The 20,229-nt window shown below is 33.2% G+C and overlaps 1 protein-coding gene across 3 annotated transcripts in view; it reads right to left on the reverse strand.

Moving 5' to 3' along the window:
* CSMD3 (CUB and Sushi multiple domains 3) overlaps positions 1–20,229 on the reverse strand; it is a 1,005,695-nt gene that overhangs the window by 527,832 nt on the left and 457,634 nt on the right. For all 3 annotated transcript variants that reach the window (XM_031691263.2, XM_072949624.1, XM_072949623.1), the window contains one exon: positions 1,267–1,391. In XM_031691263.2, the coding sequence (XP_031547123.1) occupies positions 1,267–1,391 (125 nt within the window). The remainder of the gene's footprint in view (positions 1–1,266; positions 1,392–20,229) is intronic.

Consider the following 20,229-nt stretch of genomic DNA (forward strand, 5'->3'; position numbering starts at 1 on the left):
TATCTTTTATTCCCTCTTTAATGCTTTGAAATTTGGCTTCTCTCTCCATACTATAAATACCTTCTTAAGGACTTTGTCATTTTCCAGACATTTGAGCTTGGAAAAGTGTATGGATCTCTCTATGTCTTATAATACTCAGTTCTAAAATGGAGATAATAATGCCTCCATTGGTTTGTTTTGTGGATTAAACTGAGTGAATTACATTCAGTGGTTAGCACAATGTCTGACATATAGTAAGTGCCTAAAAAATTAATTCTGTGGTGAAAATGTTGTAGTAACTGGATAATCCCCTACATAATTCCATTTTCAATTTTTGTGTCCTTATTAAGAGCTTATAATTTTTCTAGTCTCATAGACTTGAACATCATCTTTGACTCTTTCTTGTCACTTTCTCCTTCCATATCCAGCCAGTTGTCAAATACTTTGTCTTTTTCCTTTTACAATAGCTCTCTTCCCTTCTCTATTCACCAGAGTCTATCTACACAGTGTGGTGACTCAGAGAAAGTGTTCCCTGACAGAGAAGAACTTATGGAATTTTGAATACTAAGACACTGAAATATGCAGAGATGCCATTGTTAAAGGTAACTACAAACAACAATGGCAACAAACAAACAACAAGAGTGCCAGTAAGCCAAGATGAGGTATTCATTTTGAAATATGGTTTAATAAAGTTTAGAATAAAGGAGCCTCATTTAATTTACACGGAAATATTTAATTTGTAGAAAAGTGGTGAAAGTAAACCTTAACTGCAGTGACTGGTGATACGAAAAGCCAGAGCACTCACTGATTTGTCTTTTCTTAAACTAACCAACGATAGAATCAGTATTCCACCTCCACTGCCACCAACATCACTACTATTGGACACATAAGCAATTAAAACGGCAAATCATACAGGCGGAGGTAGAATTACGGTTTAAAAAATCTATACCCACATCAATGTCTATACAGGGTAATTCATGATTTAAAACAAAAACAAAAACAAAAACAAAAAAATAGCCAACAAAGTTACCACTGACTTATATTACTTATTTTATGTTCCAATTTGTTGCTATACGATTACTAGATTTGGAACTCCTTGGGAACCTGACACAGTGGTTTGCACTTGACAGCTTTCTTCAATAAATATTATTAAATACAAGAGTTAAATATTTCCTTAAAGGCAGTATTACAACTCAAAGATTTAATTGAAATTTATACTCAGTTGGAATGAAGTTCAAACTACTGAAGTGTGTTGAGAGCATTTTTATTTTAAAGACCTTTCTTTACCTTTACATACAGGCCTGTGATCACTCCAAGCAGCAAAGACTTCAGCTATCCGTTGACAAGTGATGCTCTTAGCACCCTGTAGGACATAATCTTCATCACAAGAGAATTGCACAGTTGATCCAAGGCTAAAATTGAACAAAGGATTAAAAACAGGGTTAGAAGCATATAACATAATGATTAGACTCCAGTTCTACTGAAAACATCCAACAAGTTAAAAGATGTTTCAAGATAACAAAAAACACCTTTCTTTTTAGAAACCAAAATATGAAAATATGACATACAAATACATAATAAAAATATAAACAAATGAATCTACTGTAAGTCAATAACACATAGATATTGGTAGAAATTGTAGAAAGCTGTCATCAAGTTTAATTATCTCATTATTAGTTTTAGAAGCCAAGGTTAAATAATTGACTAAATTTCCCATCCTATGTAGGTGGTAAATGTGAAGCAAAAAGTGAACATCCTGACTTGATCCCAGTGCTTATGTTCATACCACATTATAGTACTTCTCTATACATATTTACTTAGACATGCATTTGCATATCCACATCTATCTATCTATCTAGATAAATATATATACATACTTAGGACAACAAAATTGTGCTGATTGTTTTTCATATTGAATTCACCCACTATTTATTATTTAACTTACTGCAATAGAGATTTTATTTCCTTTTTCACTGAAAGTGGAATTACTAAAACAATCATTTTTAAAACTCAAATAGATAAGATTAAAGATGTTTTTATTTTATTTCTGAAATTAAAAAAAAAGTGACCATGAATACTTTGTAAACAGCAACCCCAGTAAAAAACAACAACAAAAAAGAAAACTATTTTCCTATGTGCCATAAAAAGCCTTCCAGCAGTAAATCCCTGCCAACTTTACCTCATCTCTAACCCACTACCACAGGTCATCAGCACCTTTAGCAGCTGACAGTTTTTGTGCACGCCATGCTGTTTTTTGTCTGCACTGCTTTCCCTGACTCCTCTGCCTGGAGAACATTACATGCACCCTCTCACCCAACCTGTGCCTGACAGCTCCTGTTCAGCTTCCTGTGTTTGTCATATGGAGGGGTTGCATGGTCACATTTGTGGTGTTAAAATATACCTCTGGAACAGTGTGGAGGACAGTTTAAAAGGAAGATTAATTAGAGAAAGGGAGGACAGTAAAACAATAATTCAAATATTTTAGGTGAAGGGTGGGCAATTATGTCCAACCTGCAGGCCAAATCTGGTCTACTGACTGTTTTTTATATAGCAGAGATGCTGAAAATGGTCTTTATACTTTAAAATGTTTGAAATAAATATTACAAAAAAGATTATCTTATGGAATGTAAAATGTCTTTAAATTCAGATTTCAATGGCCATAAATTAAGTTTTATTGGAATACAGTCACATTCTTTCAATGATGAAATTTGTTCAATTCTTTCAGAGCTGAGTAAGTTGTAATGGAGACTCTTTGGCCTATAAAGCATAAAATATATACTATCTAATCTTTTATAGAAAAAGCTGGCCAATCTCTGGTCTAGGCTAAAGATGACAAAAGACCTGAACTAAGGGGTGGCATGGCAAAGAACAGAAAGGTTTAGTACATGGAAAAATTTCTACGTGTTAGAATCTACTCTCCTCTGGAGGCATTTTCTTTTTTCTCTCCTTTTTTTTAAAGTGGGATTTCATTTTAAATATAAAACACATCCAGAAGAGTGTACAAAACAAAATGCACAGCTTAGTGAATTATTATGAATTAAATACTCACATAACCAAAGAAGAGATTATCTTCAAGGTCTTCTTTACTTCTTACTCCAAGTTTTATTGAAACCATGCTAATAGCCTGAGCAGCCTTACAAGTTTACCTAATGGTCATTTCTCTACCCTTCCTTACTTCCTCATCTCAGTAAATGGAAACATAGACATTTGTCATGCATTGCGTTTAAGACAGTTTACAGCTTTAACATTAGATCACTATAATTCTTCCAATGACATAATATCCTTGTGAAACTGGATATTCAACAGTTGCTTTGATAAAAAGCAAGTGTCACAGCATTTCACAGGATATGAGAGTGATGATATCCAATCTTATTCTAAGGTTTTAGAAGGTGTCATTGCACAACAGTGCTGTTGTTAGAACATAAAGTTATAAGACTTAGTAAACGAAATACTAGGCATTTCTTTGGACCTGCAGAGCCATGAAGAAAAAGAAGAAGGAAGAAGGAAGAAGAAGAATGCATTAAGGGCACTGTGATGCAAAACAACAGGGAACTTCTTAAACTAAAACATTATACTCCATATTATAGGTCCATTTCTTTTTGTGTAAGTTCAAAATATGTTTGGGGCCTTGTAATCCGGAAGATGAGGTTGGGGCTGATCTAGCTATATATTCAGACATATTGACCATACCTCATGTGTCTGAAGGTGAATCCCAAAAAACTGAATTTTGATCCTGAAATTTTTAGATGATTCCAATAAATGAAGAGATTTGAGAATAAATGACTTAGTGGTTAGCTAGGAGTATGGGTCAGGTGGATCCAGCAATAAAGCAAGCAATGATCTGAATATATTTTAGAATTAATAGCCACTAGTAGATATCATACAAAAAGTTCTAGAGAAATTACTTATTGCTTTCAGGATAAAGTACCAGACCTTTGGGAGAGAAAACAAAGATTACTCATGGTTTGACTGCTTCCTACCTCTTTCACCTTATCTTCCACAACCTGTGCACCCATCTCCACCTTAGCAACCTACCTGGCCCACTCCCACACACACATATCAAATCATCCTTCCAGACACCCATTTATTCAAGCACTCACTTGCAGACAAGTTTTTCCACTTTTTTCGAGTCCGATTGACTGGGCTTTAGTAATATTAATAAAGTTATACAATATGACCACTATCTAATTTCAAAATATTTTCATCTCCCCCCCCCCCAGATTCCATTAGCAGTCAGTTTCCATTACCTCCAGAGGTGCCAGCCTGCCCAGTGAGCTCCCAAGGAAGTCATAGGTGCTTGCATGTGGAAGCTTTTGGATGAGAAGGCATGGGGACAGCGAGCATGGTGGGAATACTGGCAGGGCACCTACTGTATCTGTTACACACAGACTCAGCTTCCAGCTAACAACTCTGCATCTCTGGTCTTGATCTCTTTCTGTAACCACCTGAGTGTCTCACAGAAAGATCACAAATTCAAAGTATCCCAAATTGAACTCATCTTTTCCTTGAGATCCATTCCTCTTCCTGTATTTCCAATCTTAGTACATACTACTATCTATTTACTCATCCAAGACAGAAACTTCTACACTTGCAAACATTCATTCATTAATCCATTTATTAAATATATATTCACTGAGTGCTTACGTAGTAGTGACAACTTCAAATGTCTTAGAGATAATTAAGGTCAAAAATTTGATTGTGAATAGGTGAGTATCTGTTTAATTAAAATCATTTATATGAGGGATTGATATCTAGAGCAAGATAGCAGCCATCTCACTAACATGAGACAATCAGCACAAGACCCGAGACTAATATGCTAAGAATGTTGAAGAAAAAAGATTTAGAAAGATGGAAAGAGGCTTGGCCCTTATTGACATTACTGAGCAGCCAAATGTATGACAGAAAGTACTTCTTCTGGACTTCTTATTACTTGGGAAAAATGCAGATTCACTTGTAAAACTGTCTTTGGATATTTCCTTACTTGCAATAGTTTATATAAAGCTTATCTTAGGATATAACACTTTATCTTTTTCCTTTTTTGATTTAAAATTACATGGCACTTTTGGAATAAAGTGTAAAAGCATGGTGCAATTCTATCAACTACCAATGTATCCCAATCCCCTTTAGTCTTTATCTTAGCAATCTCCTCTTTAATCTTTATCTACCACTCTACTTTTTACTTTATATTCAGCAATACAAACTGTCCCTGAATATGCTGTGGTTTAGATGCTTAGAGCTCTGTGTCCATGCATATGCTCTATTTTCACCCTGAAATTTTCTCCTACTCTTCATGTCCATCTGGAAAACTTCTATTTTCATAATGTAGTGAAGATGTTTCCCCTCCTTTGGGAAGCTTTTCTGGCCCTTCTCCCTATAACCTGCAAAGAGTTAATCTTGCTTCTCTATACATTAGATATATTTCTCTAATTGTACGTATGTATGTATGTATGTATGTATGTATGTATGTATTTATTTATATACAATGGAAAACTGCCTTTTCATCTTTGTAGCAACTGGCCCAATTGGTACATTATAAGCATTCAGTAAATGTTCATTAAATTGAATCATTTTTTTCGTATCTGTAGACCTCAATTTTATCATCTGCTCTCTCTTTTCACCTTTAATTCTTAGTACTTTGAAAACAAAAATGTAGAAAATGGATATTTAGGTTCACTGAAAAAATTACTTAAAAATTTAATCTAACATGCAATCTCAGTAATTCTGAAATGTGCTTTGGTAAGTTTATTTAGTATACTATTGAGTAGGTTGAATTTATTATGCCAGCAACAACTATCCTAGTCTCTGACACCAGGCCAAAAATGTTGTTGTTGTAGTTTTAAACCACACATTATAAGCATGGGTATAAATAGGTAAACAAGACAGAATAGATCCTATTCTCATGGAATTTACATTCCAATGGAGACAGATAAACTCTATCAGTGAGGGCTCAAGTGGAAAGCAAAAATCATACTAAGCCTTTCCAAGTGAGGAACTTTAACACAAGATACCAGTTATAGTTAGGCAATGAAAGACCTGAGATACTTAAAAAATAGTATTGCACTCAGAGATTAGTGTAACTGGAAACCTAGGGAATGAATTTACTTGGTTAAAGAAACATGACAGCTTTGTTTGGTCTGTCATGTTCAGAAGCTAGAGCCACCCGAAACAGAGAGAGAGGAAATAAGCTCTGAATTCTCCCTAGTATCTGTGAATGGCCCAAGTCAGAAAGATGCCTAGGAAACTCACTCTGCAAGTCTCATTCCCTAACTAGCCCCATGAAAGACAGCAGAACAAGAACAAGTATAGGAATGGATTTTAGAGCGATCAGGTCAGGAATCAGCACAAAGATAGTATACAAATAAATAAATGAATAGAATAGTATCAGATGACAAACACTACATAGATATGATGTGATGATACAGTAAGAACCATGTTGAGGGGGTCAGAAAATTACTCTCTGGAAAGGTTATATTTAATCTGACATCATAATAATAATGAGATAGTTAGTCCTATAGGGATGAGCCAGAAAGGACTCCAAGTAGGAATGGGCTACATATGCTTCAAAAACAGAAAAAGAGGCTGGCTGGGATGGCTGGATCGGAGTAGGAGATGGAGAGAATGATCCAAAATCAGCTCAGTGAGAAATAAACAGAACAAGTTCCATAAAGATTATTTTTAAAGTACCTATTTTATTCCACGTGCAAGGGAGAAGTCATTGGAGGATTTTGGGCAGAGAAGTGATGTGATTTGATCTGTTCTAAAGAGATCACTCTGACGTGTAGTAAATGCATCATAGATTACAACAGTAGCAGAGGAATCATTTAGGGCTGTACTGATGATTCAAGGAAGAGATAATAGTGGTTTAAAAATCAGTAAGGTTTTAATTGAAATAGAGAGTACTGGATATATTTAAAATTTCTCTGGAAATAGAATCAACAGAACTTCTTGATGGATTGGATATGGAGGAGTGAAATTAAGAGTAGTTAATAATTTTACAAAGTCTTTTTATAAGGAAAATGCTAATTTAGTCTGCAGCATTTATATGTCCTCTCTCCTTCTATTTCCACAGCTGAGTTTTCAGTGAGTTGATAGACCCTTTCCTTCTTCTTACTCCAAATCTTGGTTCTCTCACATATTATGCAACTTATTTAAACTAAAACCTTTTCATTACGCAGACACCTCTTTTTGTGTTTTATTTCCAATTGTTTCTCTTATTCTCATTTTATTTCATTACTATAAATCCATCTCACATTATGTAATTAAGGCCATATCACTTCTTCCACTTTGTCCAAGTCACATAGTATTTCCATCATAATAAGAGTATTTTTCTTTAATAAAAGTCACATATATTTAATAAAGCTGAGTGTTTTTTAATGAAAAGTTACAGTATACTTAATCTGAGTACAGTATACTAAATCTGTTCAAATGCAGCATGAGAAAGTCTTAACAGATCTGCCAGTGAATGTTGTACTTATGTTTTTCTTGTCATTGATGGTGACATTAGAAGAGATTCTTAATATTTCTTTTTATTATAACATTTATTCTAAATTATCATTTAATAATGTGTGGAATACATACATGATAAAAATCTCATTTTTTACAGATTTGAAATTACTATTAGTATACACAAAGTACTCCCATATTACATAAGCAGAAATACTTGCCTTATCCATAGTTTTATTCATTAAAGGTTATTTTCTAAATGCAATATTTAAATACATTTCTAAATATGTATATTTTAAACCTTATTTCAATTAAAGATTGTCCTGATTTAAATTATTTGTATCCTCTTTTCTTTTTAACGTTTTTACTATAACTTGTTTTTCCCCTCCAGTAATGAGGAAATCATGAGAACAATGTGAACAAAGTATACATAAAGTGCTAAGCTCCTCAGAAAGTATGTACAGTGTAAGGACTAAGGCTTGTTATTTGTATTATTTATTTTAATATTGCCTACCATGTTGAGCATTTTTATAACTCATATTTCCTCAATATCCTATCAGCTTAGATAACACACTTGTAGCAACTTTAAAAAATCTAGTCTTACTATCTCTTCTATATATTTATATAACTTAAAATAATTTTTTACATGGGCTAGTTTTAATATGGTGATGTTGTCCTGAGCAATCCGGGCCCCATGTAACAACACAATGTTTATACTTTCATTGCTCTTTGTTTTCAGACATAGGTAATACATCCTTTAAGGAACCTTCTCAAACAGGCCAGAAACAATATGGGCAATAACAGTATGATAAGTCTTAACTGCACTAGTCTTAAAACATAACACGAGAGAAAGGTTGCAGTGAAGGTTACTAGAATTCAACTTAGCAACCTTTTCTTAAGCATCTGAACTGTTTTTGTCTTGGCGATGAAAAATATTGTAAGATAGTATCTCCTTTCAAGAAACAGAATAAATTCTAGTATGGTGGTAAAAGAATCACAGAAATGAGTATCATTCAAGTCATATGGGCCAAGAGAACATGGATACAAGTTATGGGAAGCGAAGGCAGATGAAAATTAATTTGAAGAATGGATACGATTCTTATAGGCAAAAATTGGCAGGGTCATGTTCTAGGAAGAGAGAAGAGCATGTGCTATATTACTGAGGTGATAAAGGGTAGAAGCATTTGGAAGAAAAATTTGTCTTAAGCAAATGGTTAGTTTAAGGGAATAGTCTTTTTTTTTTCTTTTTAAGTTTCTGTTTAAAAACACATCACACAACTATAATGATTTATTTTCTGAAGAGGCATGTTTAACATTCTGTAATAATCTCAGACAGTTAGGTTTGGACTATGATAAGGAGGAATTTAAATGCTAGAATGCATATATATAAGCGAAGGAAAAAGAGAACCAAATTGCAAACCATAAGCTCTAGATTCAAGGCATACCTTTATTACTTCTAAGTGTGCTAACTTCTGGCATACAGAGTTACTCATGAGCAAAACAGCAATATTGACATGTACAGTGTTTCAATGAGTAACAAGATAATGATCGTGCAAGTGCTTTTAAGTTCATATATGCTCTATGTCTGTGTGTGATAACTGATTTTATATAATTTCTTAATCGAGTGAGCTATGGGAGATAAAAGTTTTTGATTCAGGGTTAATGTAGCAGTAGCTACATAGTAGGGATCCTTATCTGAAAGCCAAGTGTAATACATCCTGCAATAGAATAGGGGGCCATTGCTGTTGCACAGGTGAGAAGTTTTAAGGGTGTAAAGTAAGATGGAGGCAATTAAAACTGAAAATAATTATTTAACAAGACTGAAGAAGTAGAATTAACAGATGGCAGGATTCTGGGAAAGACTAAATATTTAAAAAATCTGAATTCACTAGGAAAATCAGGAAGAGAAGAGAAAGATGGGTAACTTAGCATGTATCGAGCTCTACTTTATCCTGAGTACTTTATTAGGCAATTTTATGACTGTTAGATAATCTAGTCCTTCACTGAAGCAGTACAATTTGGTGTTACTCTTTCCATTTCTATTGATAAAGAAATATAACTTTAAGCAGAATAATGAGCTTCTGTAAGTCAAGAAAAAGAGTGATAGGATATGAAATTCAGTCCGATTCCAAATTCCATGTGTTTTCATTTGTAATGATGTATACTTGTTTGAAGAAAAGACTAGTTCAATTTTTTTAAAAAGTTAAAAAAATTCAAATGTCAGAAGAATGAAAATAATAAAGACCTATGAGAAACATGGAAAGTCATGATTATTGAATCCTTCAGAGGTAATGCTATTCCTAAATTTGAATATATAATAGAAGAGGCGCATTTTGAAGATGAAACACTGAGGACTTTTTATTTTTAGGGAATGGGAGGAGAGAGTTAATGCCTCAAGAAGAGAGTAAAAAATGAGTAATCAGAGAATAGACTCGGGGAAACCAAGATATTTCTCAGTCATTGAAAGAGCCAAAAAAGAGCTACAATGGTGACAGAAGGATCAAGGGAAATGAGGACTGAGAAAATTAACTCAATTTAGCGATGGAGAAGACACTGGTAATTTAAGAGATGATGCAAAAAGTCAGATTACAAAATATTAGGAAATAGCTGTGTAATAAGGAAGGAAGAGCCACATATGTACAAGAATGTAAAATTCTTTAGAAGATTTTTTGTGTGAAGAGACAGAACATTTTTGGAAGCTTCTGTTTATGACCTTTTCGCACTACTAAAGTTAGATATAAAGATGAACATACTAGCATATTTAGAAATCTTGTGTTAGGAGAATGGGTGAAGCCACCCATCTTTCTCTTCTCTTCCTGATTTTCCTATGATTTTCTTAGTGAATTCAGATTTTTAAATATTTACTCTTTCCCCAAATCCTGCAATCTATTGATTCTATTTCTTCAGTCTTGTTAAATAATTATTTTCAGTTTTAACTGCCTCCATCTTACTTTACACCCTTAATGGTCTCCTATTCTATTGCAGGACGTATTACACATATTCAAAAGTGTGATGGATATAAATTATAACAGTCAGTCTTTCCTGACTATAGTAGTGCTTTAATATTACCAGATGAGAAGCATATTCCCTGTTGTTTCACACTTGAGATATACCAGTGTTTTAATAATCCAAATGAAAACCCAAATTTTGGATCCAACATTATTCTTTGCTCTCAAAAGAACAAATTCATGTCCCTATTTGGTGACATCTCAAAGGGAAAGCATTAGACAAGGCCTTTCCTGCAGAATAAAAGTCTATGTAATGTAAGGATCTTGGGAGCTGAGCTTTCCCAGGATTTGGTTATAATTTTTAAAAACATTTAAATTTTTAATATATTTTTCAGCACAGAAATTGCTGGTAGCTTCTATATCTCTTTGGCAGCATTCCATCCTTTAAAAGCCTGTTATGCTCCACAGCGATTTCAAATTAGAAACAAAGCTTTTAAGATTTCAAAACACAGATTCTGGGACTCTCACCTTGGAGATGAAAGCATAAAATGATAAGAAAAATGTAGCAAGTCTGTAAGATGCTTTATTTCTCCAAGAGTTTTCTTGTATACTTCCTCAGTGATTATAAAAATATTGATTTTGTGCATAAAGGAATGTTTCTGTTTTAGCGACTGCTGTCTTATAAGTCATTTACTTTTATGATGAGTTTGAAGTCCTGCTATAAGGTCATATAATCAGAGGAATTAATGGAAAAATGTTAAAGCTGCAGGTTTGATGTTTTAAGCAATTCAATTCACTACATTTGTTGAACTTCCTTCATCAGACATACTGAAATATGAATGATTCTATTTCTGATTCCAGGGATTTTACACTTAGAAAAGTTTCTAAAACACAAGAAAATATATTTTAAGTATTGTAATGAAGGTACCCACAATGCTAGGAAAGTTAAGAACCAGACTGCAACAGATTAGGAAAACATAAAAAAGCTTCATGAAGGAGAATTTTGAGTGAGTCCTTGAAGAATGTGTAAGATGACACAGGCAAAAATTCTGGGGTAGAATATTCTGGGAAGAAGAAACAACAAAACCAAGTGAAGATGTAAAGGAAAGTCAGACATATTTGAGGCAAACTATGTGGGGTAATTTGTATCCATAAAAATACGGTTGGAAGATAAATCTGGCAAGATTGGATATAGTTTGAGGTGTTCTGAATGCCAAAAGTAAGTAGTTTGTGTGTAAGTAGGCCACAGAAGAGCTCTATTAATGTTTGAGCTGGAAAAACACATTACTGCAAATGATTTTTGGAAGACTAACATGATAACAGCATGTACATGGATGGAAAGGGGAAGGATCTGAAGCTAGTAAAGCTAACATTGCAATTATCTAAAAATTTTTTAAAAGGGTGAACTAGGATTGTGGCCATTGAAATTGAGACGGGGGAGTTGTTCTTATTTTTCAAAAAATGCATGTCTCTTAATTGAAATATCTCTTTTCCTTCTCAGAAATTGGTCATGTTAGGATAATGAAAGAATAGTAAATACTTGAGGTTATTATATCAAGATTCTCGAGAAATATTTTAATAATATATTATAGTCAAGATAGTATATGCATATATATGCATGCTTATATCACTTAGTTCAATATAAAATCATTTGTATATTTTTGTTTCATTTTTAATAAACTTTATATTTTAGAGCAATTTCAGGTTTATAGAAAAAGATACGAAGTACAAAGGATTCCTATATACACCCTTATTACCCCCAACACACACACACAGTTTCTTCTATTATTAACATCTTGCATTAGTGGGGTACATTTGTTACAGTTGGTGAGCCAAATCAATATTGGCACATTTAATTAATTAAAGTCCATAGTTTATATCAGGATTCACTCTCTGTATTCTATGCATTGTAACAAATGCATATTGACATGTATTCACCTGTACAGTATCATACAGAATAGTTTCATTGCCCCAAATGAATTCTGTGCACCACCTATTCCTCCCTCACTCTCTTCCCTGGGAACCCATGGCAATCACTGACCTTTTTACTATCTGGATGATTTTGTCTTTTCCAAAATGTCATATGGTTGCAATCATAAACTATGCAGCCTTTGCAAATTGGAATCTTTCACTTAGTAGTATACATTTAGTTAAGGTTTCTTCATATCTTTCATAGCTTGATAATATTTTATTGGTCAATAATATTCCATTGTATTAATCTACCAAAGACAAATTGTATTTATCAGTTTAAACACTGATGTGATTCCAGTTCACATCTTGGTTGGCAATTATGAATGAAATGCCTATAAACATTCACATGTGGGTTTTTGTGTGGACATAAGTCTTCAGCTCATTTGGGTAAATATCAAGGAGTGAGATGGCTAGATTATATGGTAATACTATGTATAGCACTTTAAGAAACTGTCAGAATGTCTTCCAAAATGGCTTTACAATTTTGCATTCTGACCAACAATAAATTATGGTTCCTGTTGCTCCACTTCTTCACCAGCATTTGGTATTGTCAGTGATTAGAACTTGGATCATTCTAATAGCTCTGTAGTGGTATCAAGTAATATACAATGATAAGCATTTTTTTCATAAACCTATTTGCTATTTAGAATAATTTATTTAGTGAAAGGTCTGTTCAAATCTTTTGCCTATTGTATAATTGGGTTGTTTATTTTCTTACTTTCGATTTTTATGAGTTCCTTTGAATATTTTGGATACAACTACTTTATCAAATACGTAGTTTACAAATATTTTCTTCCAGTCTTTGAATTGTCAATTTTTTCCTCTGAACAGTGTCTTTTGCAGGTCAGATGTTTATTAAATGAATTTTAATAAAGTCCATGATTTTATTATTTTCTTCTTTCATTGACTGTGCTTTTGATGTTATATCTAAAAAGTCATCACTAAATGCATGGTCACCTAGACTTTCTCAAATGCTATCTTCTAGAAATTTTACACAGTTTTGCATTTCACATTTGGATTTATGATCCATTTAAAGTTAATTTTTGTGATGGGTGTAAGATCTGTGTCTGGATTTTTTTTCTTTTTTTTTTTTTGCAAGTTCATGTCCAGTTTTTCCCACATCATTTAAGAAGAAAGACTATCCTTTCTCCATTGAATTGTCTTCACTCTTTTACTAAAGACCAATAGACTATATTTGTGTTTCCGAGTCCTCTATTCTGTTCTTCTGATCTATTTGTTTATTCTTTTGCCAATCCTACACTGTTTAAATCACTGTAGCTTTATGGTAAGCATTCAAGTCAGGTGGTGTCAGTCCCATGACTTTGTTCTTCAATATTGTATAGGCTATTTTGGGTCTTAACCTTTTTATATAAACTTTAGAAGTATTTTATTGATAGACACAAAATAACTTTCTTGGATTTTGATTGGGATGACACTGAGGCTATAGCTCAAGTTGAAAAGATTTGACATCTTACTAGTATTAAGTCTTCCTATCCATGAACCTGGAATATTTTTCCATTGATTTAGATCTTTGATTTCTTTAATCAGAATTTTGTAATTTTCCTCATACACGTTGTAAATATTTTGTTATATCTATAACTAAGCCTTTTTTGATGCTAATGTAAAAGGTATTGTGCTTTTAATTTCAAATTCCACCTGTTCATTGCTGGTATACAAGGAAACAGTTAACTTTTGTAGATTAACCTTGTATCCTGAAACCTTGCTATAATCACTTACTAGTTCCACAAGTTTATTTGTTGATCCTTTGGAACTGTTTACCTAGACAATCATACAATCTGCAAAAAATAGTTTGCTTTATTTCTTCCTTCAAAATCCTTAACCTTTTATTCCCTAGTTATGTCTTAGTGTATTAGCCTGGACTTTCAGTATAATGTTGAATAAGAATAGAGGGGAAATCCCTGTTTTGTTCCTGATCTTGGGAAAAAGTTCCTCACCACTAAGCATCATGTTAGTTACAGGTTTATAGTAGTAGATTTTTTTTTATCAAAATGATGAAGTTCTCTTTTCTTCCTAGTTTTCTGAGACTGTTGGATTTTGTCAAATGTTTTTTCTTCATTTATTGCAATGGTGATACATTCTTTTTCAGCTGATCTACGTGATGACTTGAGTTTTGAGTATCAAGCCAGCCTTGTATACTTGGAATAAATCCCACTTAGTCACAGCGGATAGTTCTTTTTAAACATTGTTGGATTTAATTTGATAGTATTTTGTTGTAAAATTTTGCATCTATGTTCATTGGACATATTGGTCTGAAATTTTCCTTCCTAGTAATGTCTTTGATTTTAATATTAGGGTAATGAGGACTCTTAAAATGAGTAGGAAGTATTCCCTCTGTTTCTATTTTTCTGGAAGAGATTGAATTGAATTGGTATCATTTCTTCTTTAAATATTTGGTAAAATTCACCAGTGAATCAACTTAGGCCTCATACTTTCTAGTTTGGAAGGTTGTTAATTATTGATTCAATTTCTTTAATAGTTTTAGATCAATTTAGATGATTTATTTATCTTTGTGTGAATTTTACAGATTGTGTTTTTCAAGAAATTCATCAATGTAACCTAAGTTATCAAATTTTTAGACACAGAATTGTTCATTATATTTCTTTATTACTCTTTTAATGGATTATATCTCTTCTCTTCTCTCCTTTTCCTCTCCTTTTCTCTTTGGTTAGACTTTCTAGAGATTATCAACTCTATTAATTTTTTTCAAAGAACCAGCTTTTAGTTTAATTGTTTTTTCTATTAATTTCTTGTTTTCAATTTCAAGTATGCCTAGTCTTTTTTTTTAAACTATTATTTAGCTTACTTTGTATTTAATTTGCTCTTCTTCAAGTTTTGATATGCCTTTTTAAAAGTAACATTTTTGCCATGGTTATTTTTTAAATATTCTGAAAATAATTTTTATATACATTGTGAAGTGAAACTAAAGAACAGTAAGTTATACCTACTTAGTGTTCTGTCTTGAAGGTACTTTACATATTGTAAATCTTGAAAGATTAGTGATTTCATAAATTTAATATCTCATTTATTAAAGAAATAAATATTTACTGAGTGGCTAAAACTTATCTGTCAATGTAATAGATACTGTACCAAACAAAGGCCAGGGACTATTAGAGCTGATATTCTAGGAGGACTTGACAGAAAACATAAAAATACACAAATATACACGTTACTTTAGTGGTGATAAGTACTATAAAAATAGTATAAGGTAAAGGAACAGAAAAGGCAATGTTATTTTATTATAGAATAGAAGACAACACATGAGAAGTGACCTGCTTCAGATTTCAAGGCAGTTCTATCTAGTTTTTGCAATGTTTGGTTAAGTAAAAAAATAAACAAAAAAGCAAAATTTTACAAATTGTACCTTAATTACATTTCTTCTTTCCTAGCTCCTAAGTTCCAGATCAAAGGACACTAACATTTTAATTCTAATCAATTAATTTATATATTTTTATTGATGGTTTGGGTGATTTACTGATTGCATTTAGTGGTAGTACATTGAAGCCCTGAAGCCTTACAGGACTCATTAGGCGTTTTTTGAAGTAGTTCAGATCTGAGCTAAAAGAATAGAAGTGGCAAATGGAAGAGGCCTGGGACTCTAGAGATACCTCAAAAGAAAAATCAGCAGTGCTTGGAGCTGTAATCAACTGATCCTACTTTCCTATTTTCCCCCTACTCTACCCTATCCCTTGCAGCTTGTAATTATTACCAAAGTTTAAGTCAGGTTTGCTGAGAAATGGCGTTTCCATTTTTTTTTCAGTAAGGCACTGTATTGCCTAATTTTTGTGTGTTATAAAAAAAATAACACTGCACTTGAAAATACGACCTAAGTTTAGTCCAATGTGCAAGAATTATTTTCCCTAGACCCCACGCCAATACATTCAGGGGCTACCATTGGATTAACCATGGTGATTGGCAAATCTTGAGAAACTGTCTTGGCAGATTTATTAAGGTATGAGTAACAGAAAAGCATGTCCTTAAAAGCTGAGAAGCCAATAAACAAAATTTGTCTTATATTTACCTTTTTATATGTGTGTGCTTGCCTTAGAAGCCATATAATTTCAAGTAAAGATAAAAGAAACACAAAAATTTATGGATGAATTCTTAATGAATGCAGCTTATACTCAGTTTAATGTTCTGTTATTAGAACTTCCATCCATTCATTCATTCATTTAAATTTTTCTATGTTAAAATCCTTATCAATTTTACACACTTAGAGATGGAACAGGATCTTTTTCACAGTTTTTCCCTTCTTAGAAATGATCATTTATGGAAAAGTATGTTAATAAATGAGGCATTTTTGTTGCCTCAGTGTTAGCTGAAGTCCCAACGCTAATAAAAAAATGATGTTACATGCTCACACATTCTAAAAGAGGCATTTCAGAACACTTGTGTAGAATTTATCAATAATGTATTAAAAAAAACCAATCATCCAAGATCATTAGAATAACACATAGCTTAACTAGAGAAAGGATACATCAGAGATATGAGGATATGGAAATGGAATGGAAAAAAAAATGCAGATATAATTTCCTTGGAACGAGTCAGAGCATTTGAGTAGGAGATCCCGACTCCTACCTCAACCCAATTAGGAAGGAGGCTTCAAGAAGACAGTTCACTGAATCAAGAGGCACTAAATGGCGGTGAAGAGACTGACTTTTTTACCTTTGCTGTATGTCACTAAATTGCAGAAATGTGTGAGCCCTGGTACCTCAAAGAACTGGCATATTATATGGGTAAATGGATAAAGGGCACTAGGAGAGCTTGCCATGAATTTTTGTATTTTTGTTGTTTGTTGTTGATGTTTTTTAAAAAATATTTGTGGGGCAGAGACTGGCACTTCAATCCAACAACCGGTCTCACTTCTACATGTAGAGGCGGTGATTCATTGTATATCTGCCTAACAGAGGCTATTTTTTCTTTTGAGATGATAAGGGTGCAGGAAAAGAGAGTTAATGTTAATCCAAGCCCTGACTAAAACTGTGTTACTCCATAATGAGCTAATATAGTGTATCTTTTGTCAGTGGATTTTATTACTTTACCAGCTTCCCTTTCCTTATTCTTTGGGGGTGCTTCTCATAGCCTTTTAAGAATAATCGCTGTTTTATGCTTTTACAATACACAAAAAGTTCCTTTTTTCCCTTCTGAAACAGATTAGTCTAAAAATATTTTCGCTGCTGTTTCTGAATCGGTGCTATTTATAGCTGAAACCGAACTTGAAAGACTAATCTAATCCATTACCCCTGTAAAGGTCTCCCAACCTTTATCTCTGTTTGAAGATTCTTCACTCCGGATCCATGTTTCTAATTGTTATGCCTAGAAGAATTACTAGCAATTTCCTGAATGCACTGAGCTTTATCATGGCTTTGCACAATGCTTTTTATGTTTGTACCTGGCAAGCTTAGGAATTCTAGATAGAAATCATATAAAGGCAGAGTCATTATCATTAGTCTCAAAAGGACACTAAAAATTACTCAGCAAGGCAATATTTCTACATTAAACTTGCTCTCTCACTCTTGGTAATAACTTATTTCCAATTTTTCTCTCAAAGTTCCTGTCTTGTACATCCCCTTCTCTCTCTCTCCATCAATTTTATATTTATGTAAAATTATTTTTTACATACAATTTATATTATATTTAATTTATATTTTAATTAACATGCATTTTAAAATTTGATGGTCTTGCTTGATTCAGCATTACCAAAGTATTAAACATGAGCTCTCTCACCTTCCCATCACAAACTCTGCAAGTCTAGTAGCATCTCCTCTCTATTTCTCTATCTTCCTTCCTGCTACAGTTAAAATAATTTTCCCCCACCTGTCCTTGGGATGCTGTTTATTTTCTCCAAAACAATTTATTCCTTTACTTATACCCTCTTTTTCTTATCATCAATATTTCCCTCTCTACAGGCTTATTTACACCAACCAATAAAATGCTCTGGTGTCTTGTATCTCTAAAAAGAAAATCTCTTTTGACGCCCTAATCACTACAGGACTGCCACCATTATTCTTCTGCTTTATGCAATTCAATGTTCGAGGTTATTACCTATCTGAACTGTCTCTTTATCCACTCTTCAGCCTATTTCAATTTGTGTCAACCTCTGTCACTCCAATGAAATCACTCTTGTCAACAACCTTCATGTTGTCAAATTTAAGGGACAGTCTTCTATCTTCATCATTCTCAAGCTTTCAGTTGTATTCAACACTCTGGATTCCTTTTAAAGGCCTTCCTTCTCTTGCTTCATTCACACCTCTTCCTCTTGCAATTCATGAACATGATTTGATAGCTTCTTAAATCCCATCACATAATGAAATAACTTAGAACTCTGGGACTATGTCATAGATTCTCTTGTCTTTCTAAATAGTCTAACAAATGGATGTCATCTATTCATGTTGCTTTAATATTTTTAATATCTACATACTGATGTTTCCCTGCTACCTCTGAACTTCAATTATGTTCAGCTATGAACTTAACAACCCCAAATGGAGATCTCTAAGTCATTTTAAGTTTATAAATTCTAAACTGAACTCAATTTTCCTTCTCAAATACAGACTTCTACACCTAATTTAATAGAATCATTTACCCCAATTTTGTGATGTTCAAGCAGAGAAACTTAGAGATTATCCTGTTTTGTTTTATTTTTCTTACTTTCTACATCAAATTATCATTGGCTATTAAAATTTTTATATTCAAAAGATATCCTGAATGTGTCTAATTCACTTCCATCACCATAGTCCAAGTCTCCACCATCTTACACCCAGGTTACTGACTTCTAACTAAAACTCCTGTTTCTTCAAGCCACCTATCTAAAGTATAAATCATGATCTACTGAAAATATAAATTGGATAAGCTCCCTCTCTCACAACTCTTTATAGCTTCCAATAATAGGTAGGTGACCTAAATAAGTGAAGAAGCCTAGGAGCGACTATGGTGAACCAGAGAGCTTGCCAGAGGGTGCAACTTTGGTTCCACCTGATGTTGCAGTGAAGGTATATAGGTTATAGCTGACAGATCTAAAAAGGTAAAACAAAAATCTCTGTGTCTGTGTGTGTATGAAACCTGATTTTTAAATGTTGGTTCCTCTATTTTAAAAATACTGTCTAAGTTTAAAACAAAATATCTTCAGTCAAGATTAGGCTGAATAGTTGCCAATTTGCTTCCTCTGCAGAAGAGATCTGGTTTCTCCACATCTCCTTGACTTCATTCTATGCTTTTCCCTAATTTACATTATGTAATTTAGACCCCTTGATCTTTATTTTTCTGGAATGGCTCATCAAGCTCTTCCTCAATGTGAGGCTCTTACTTCCTTGCAGACTAGAGGCATAAAATTCTTCTGCTATCAATGAAAGTGGGAACTTCTTAAGTTAGGTGCATTCCCACCCTGACATCTTTATTCTCTCTCACAGAAGCTTGATTTTTTATTTTATTTTTTGACTTCACAGTACTTTTCTAAATTTGTCATTACAACCACATGTGCTCATGTAATTGTTTAGTGTCTTGTGTGCCATTAAATTCAAAGAATTATGGGGGTAATGCACTACATCTGGTTTTGTGTGTTTCATTTGTTCCTAGGGCATGGCCAGGCACATAGCAGGCAAACAATATATGCAGATAATGAATGTGTAAAATGTATAAATGTTCTTCTCTGGATTTCTCTTCCTCTCTATATGAAACTATAATCATTCTTCAAGGCCTAGGTCAACATTTGCCTTTGTGACCCTCATCTAACTGTCAAAAATACCATACCTGCTCTGTACCTCCATAACATTTCATATGTTCTTAAATTGTAATGACTATATTATACCTTAGTTTGACTGTAAGCTTCTTGATGTCTAAATCTAACAGGGTGCTTGAAAGATGATTGCAAAAT

This window comes from Vicugna pacos, chromosome 25 (assembly GCF_048564905.1).
Source record: "Vicugna pacos chromosome 25, VicPac4, whole genome shotgun sequence".
NCBI lineage: Eukaryota > Metazoa > Chordata > Mammalia > Artiodactyla > Camelidae > Vicugna > Vicugna pacos.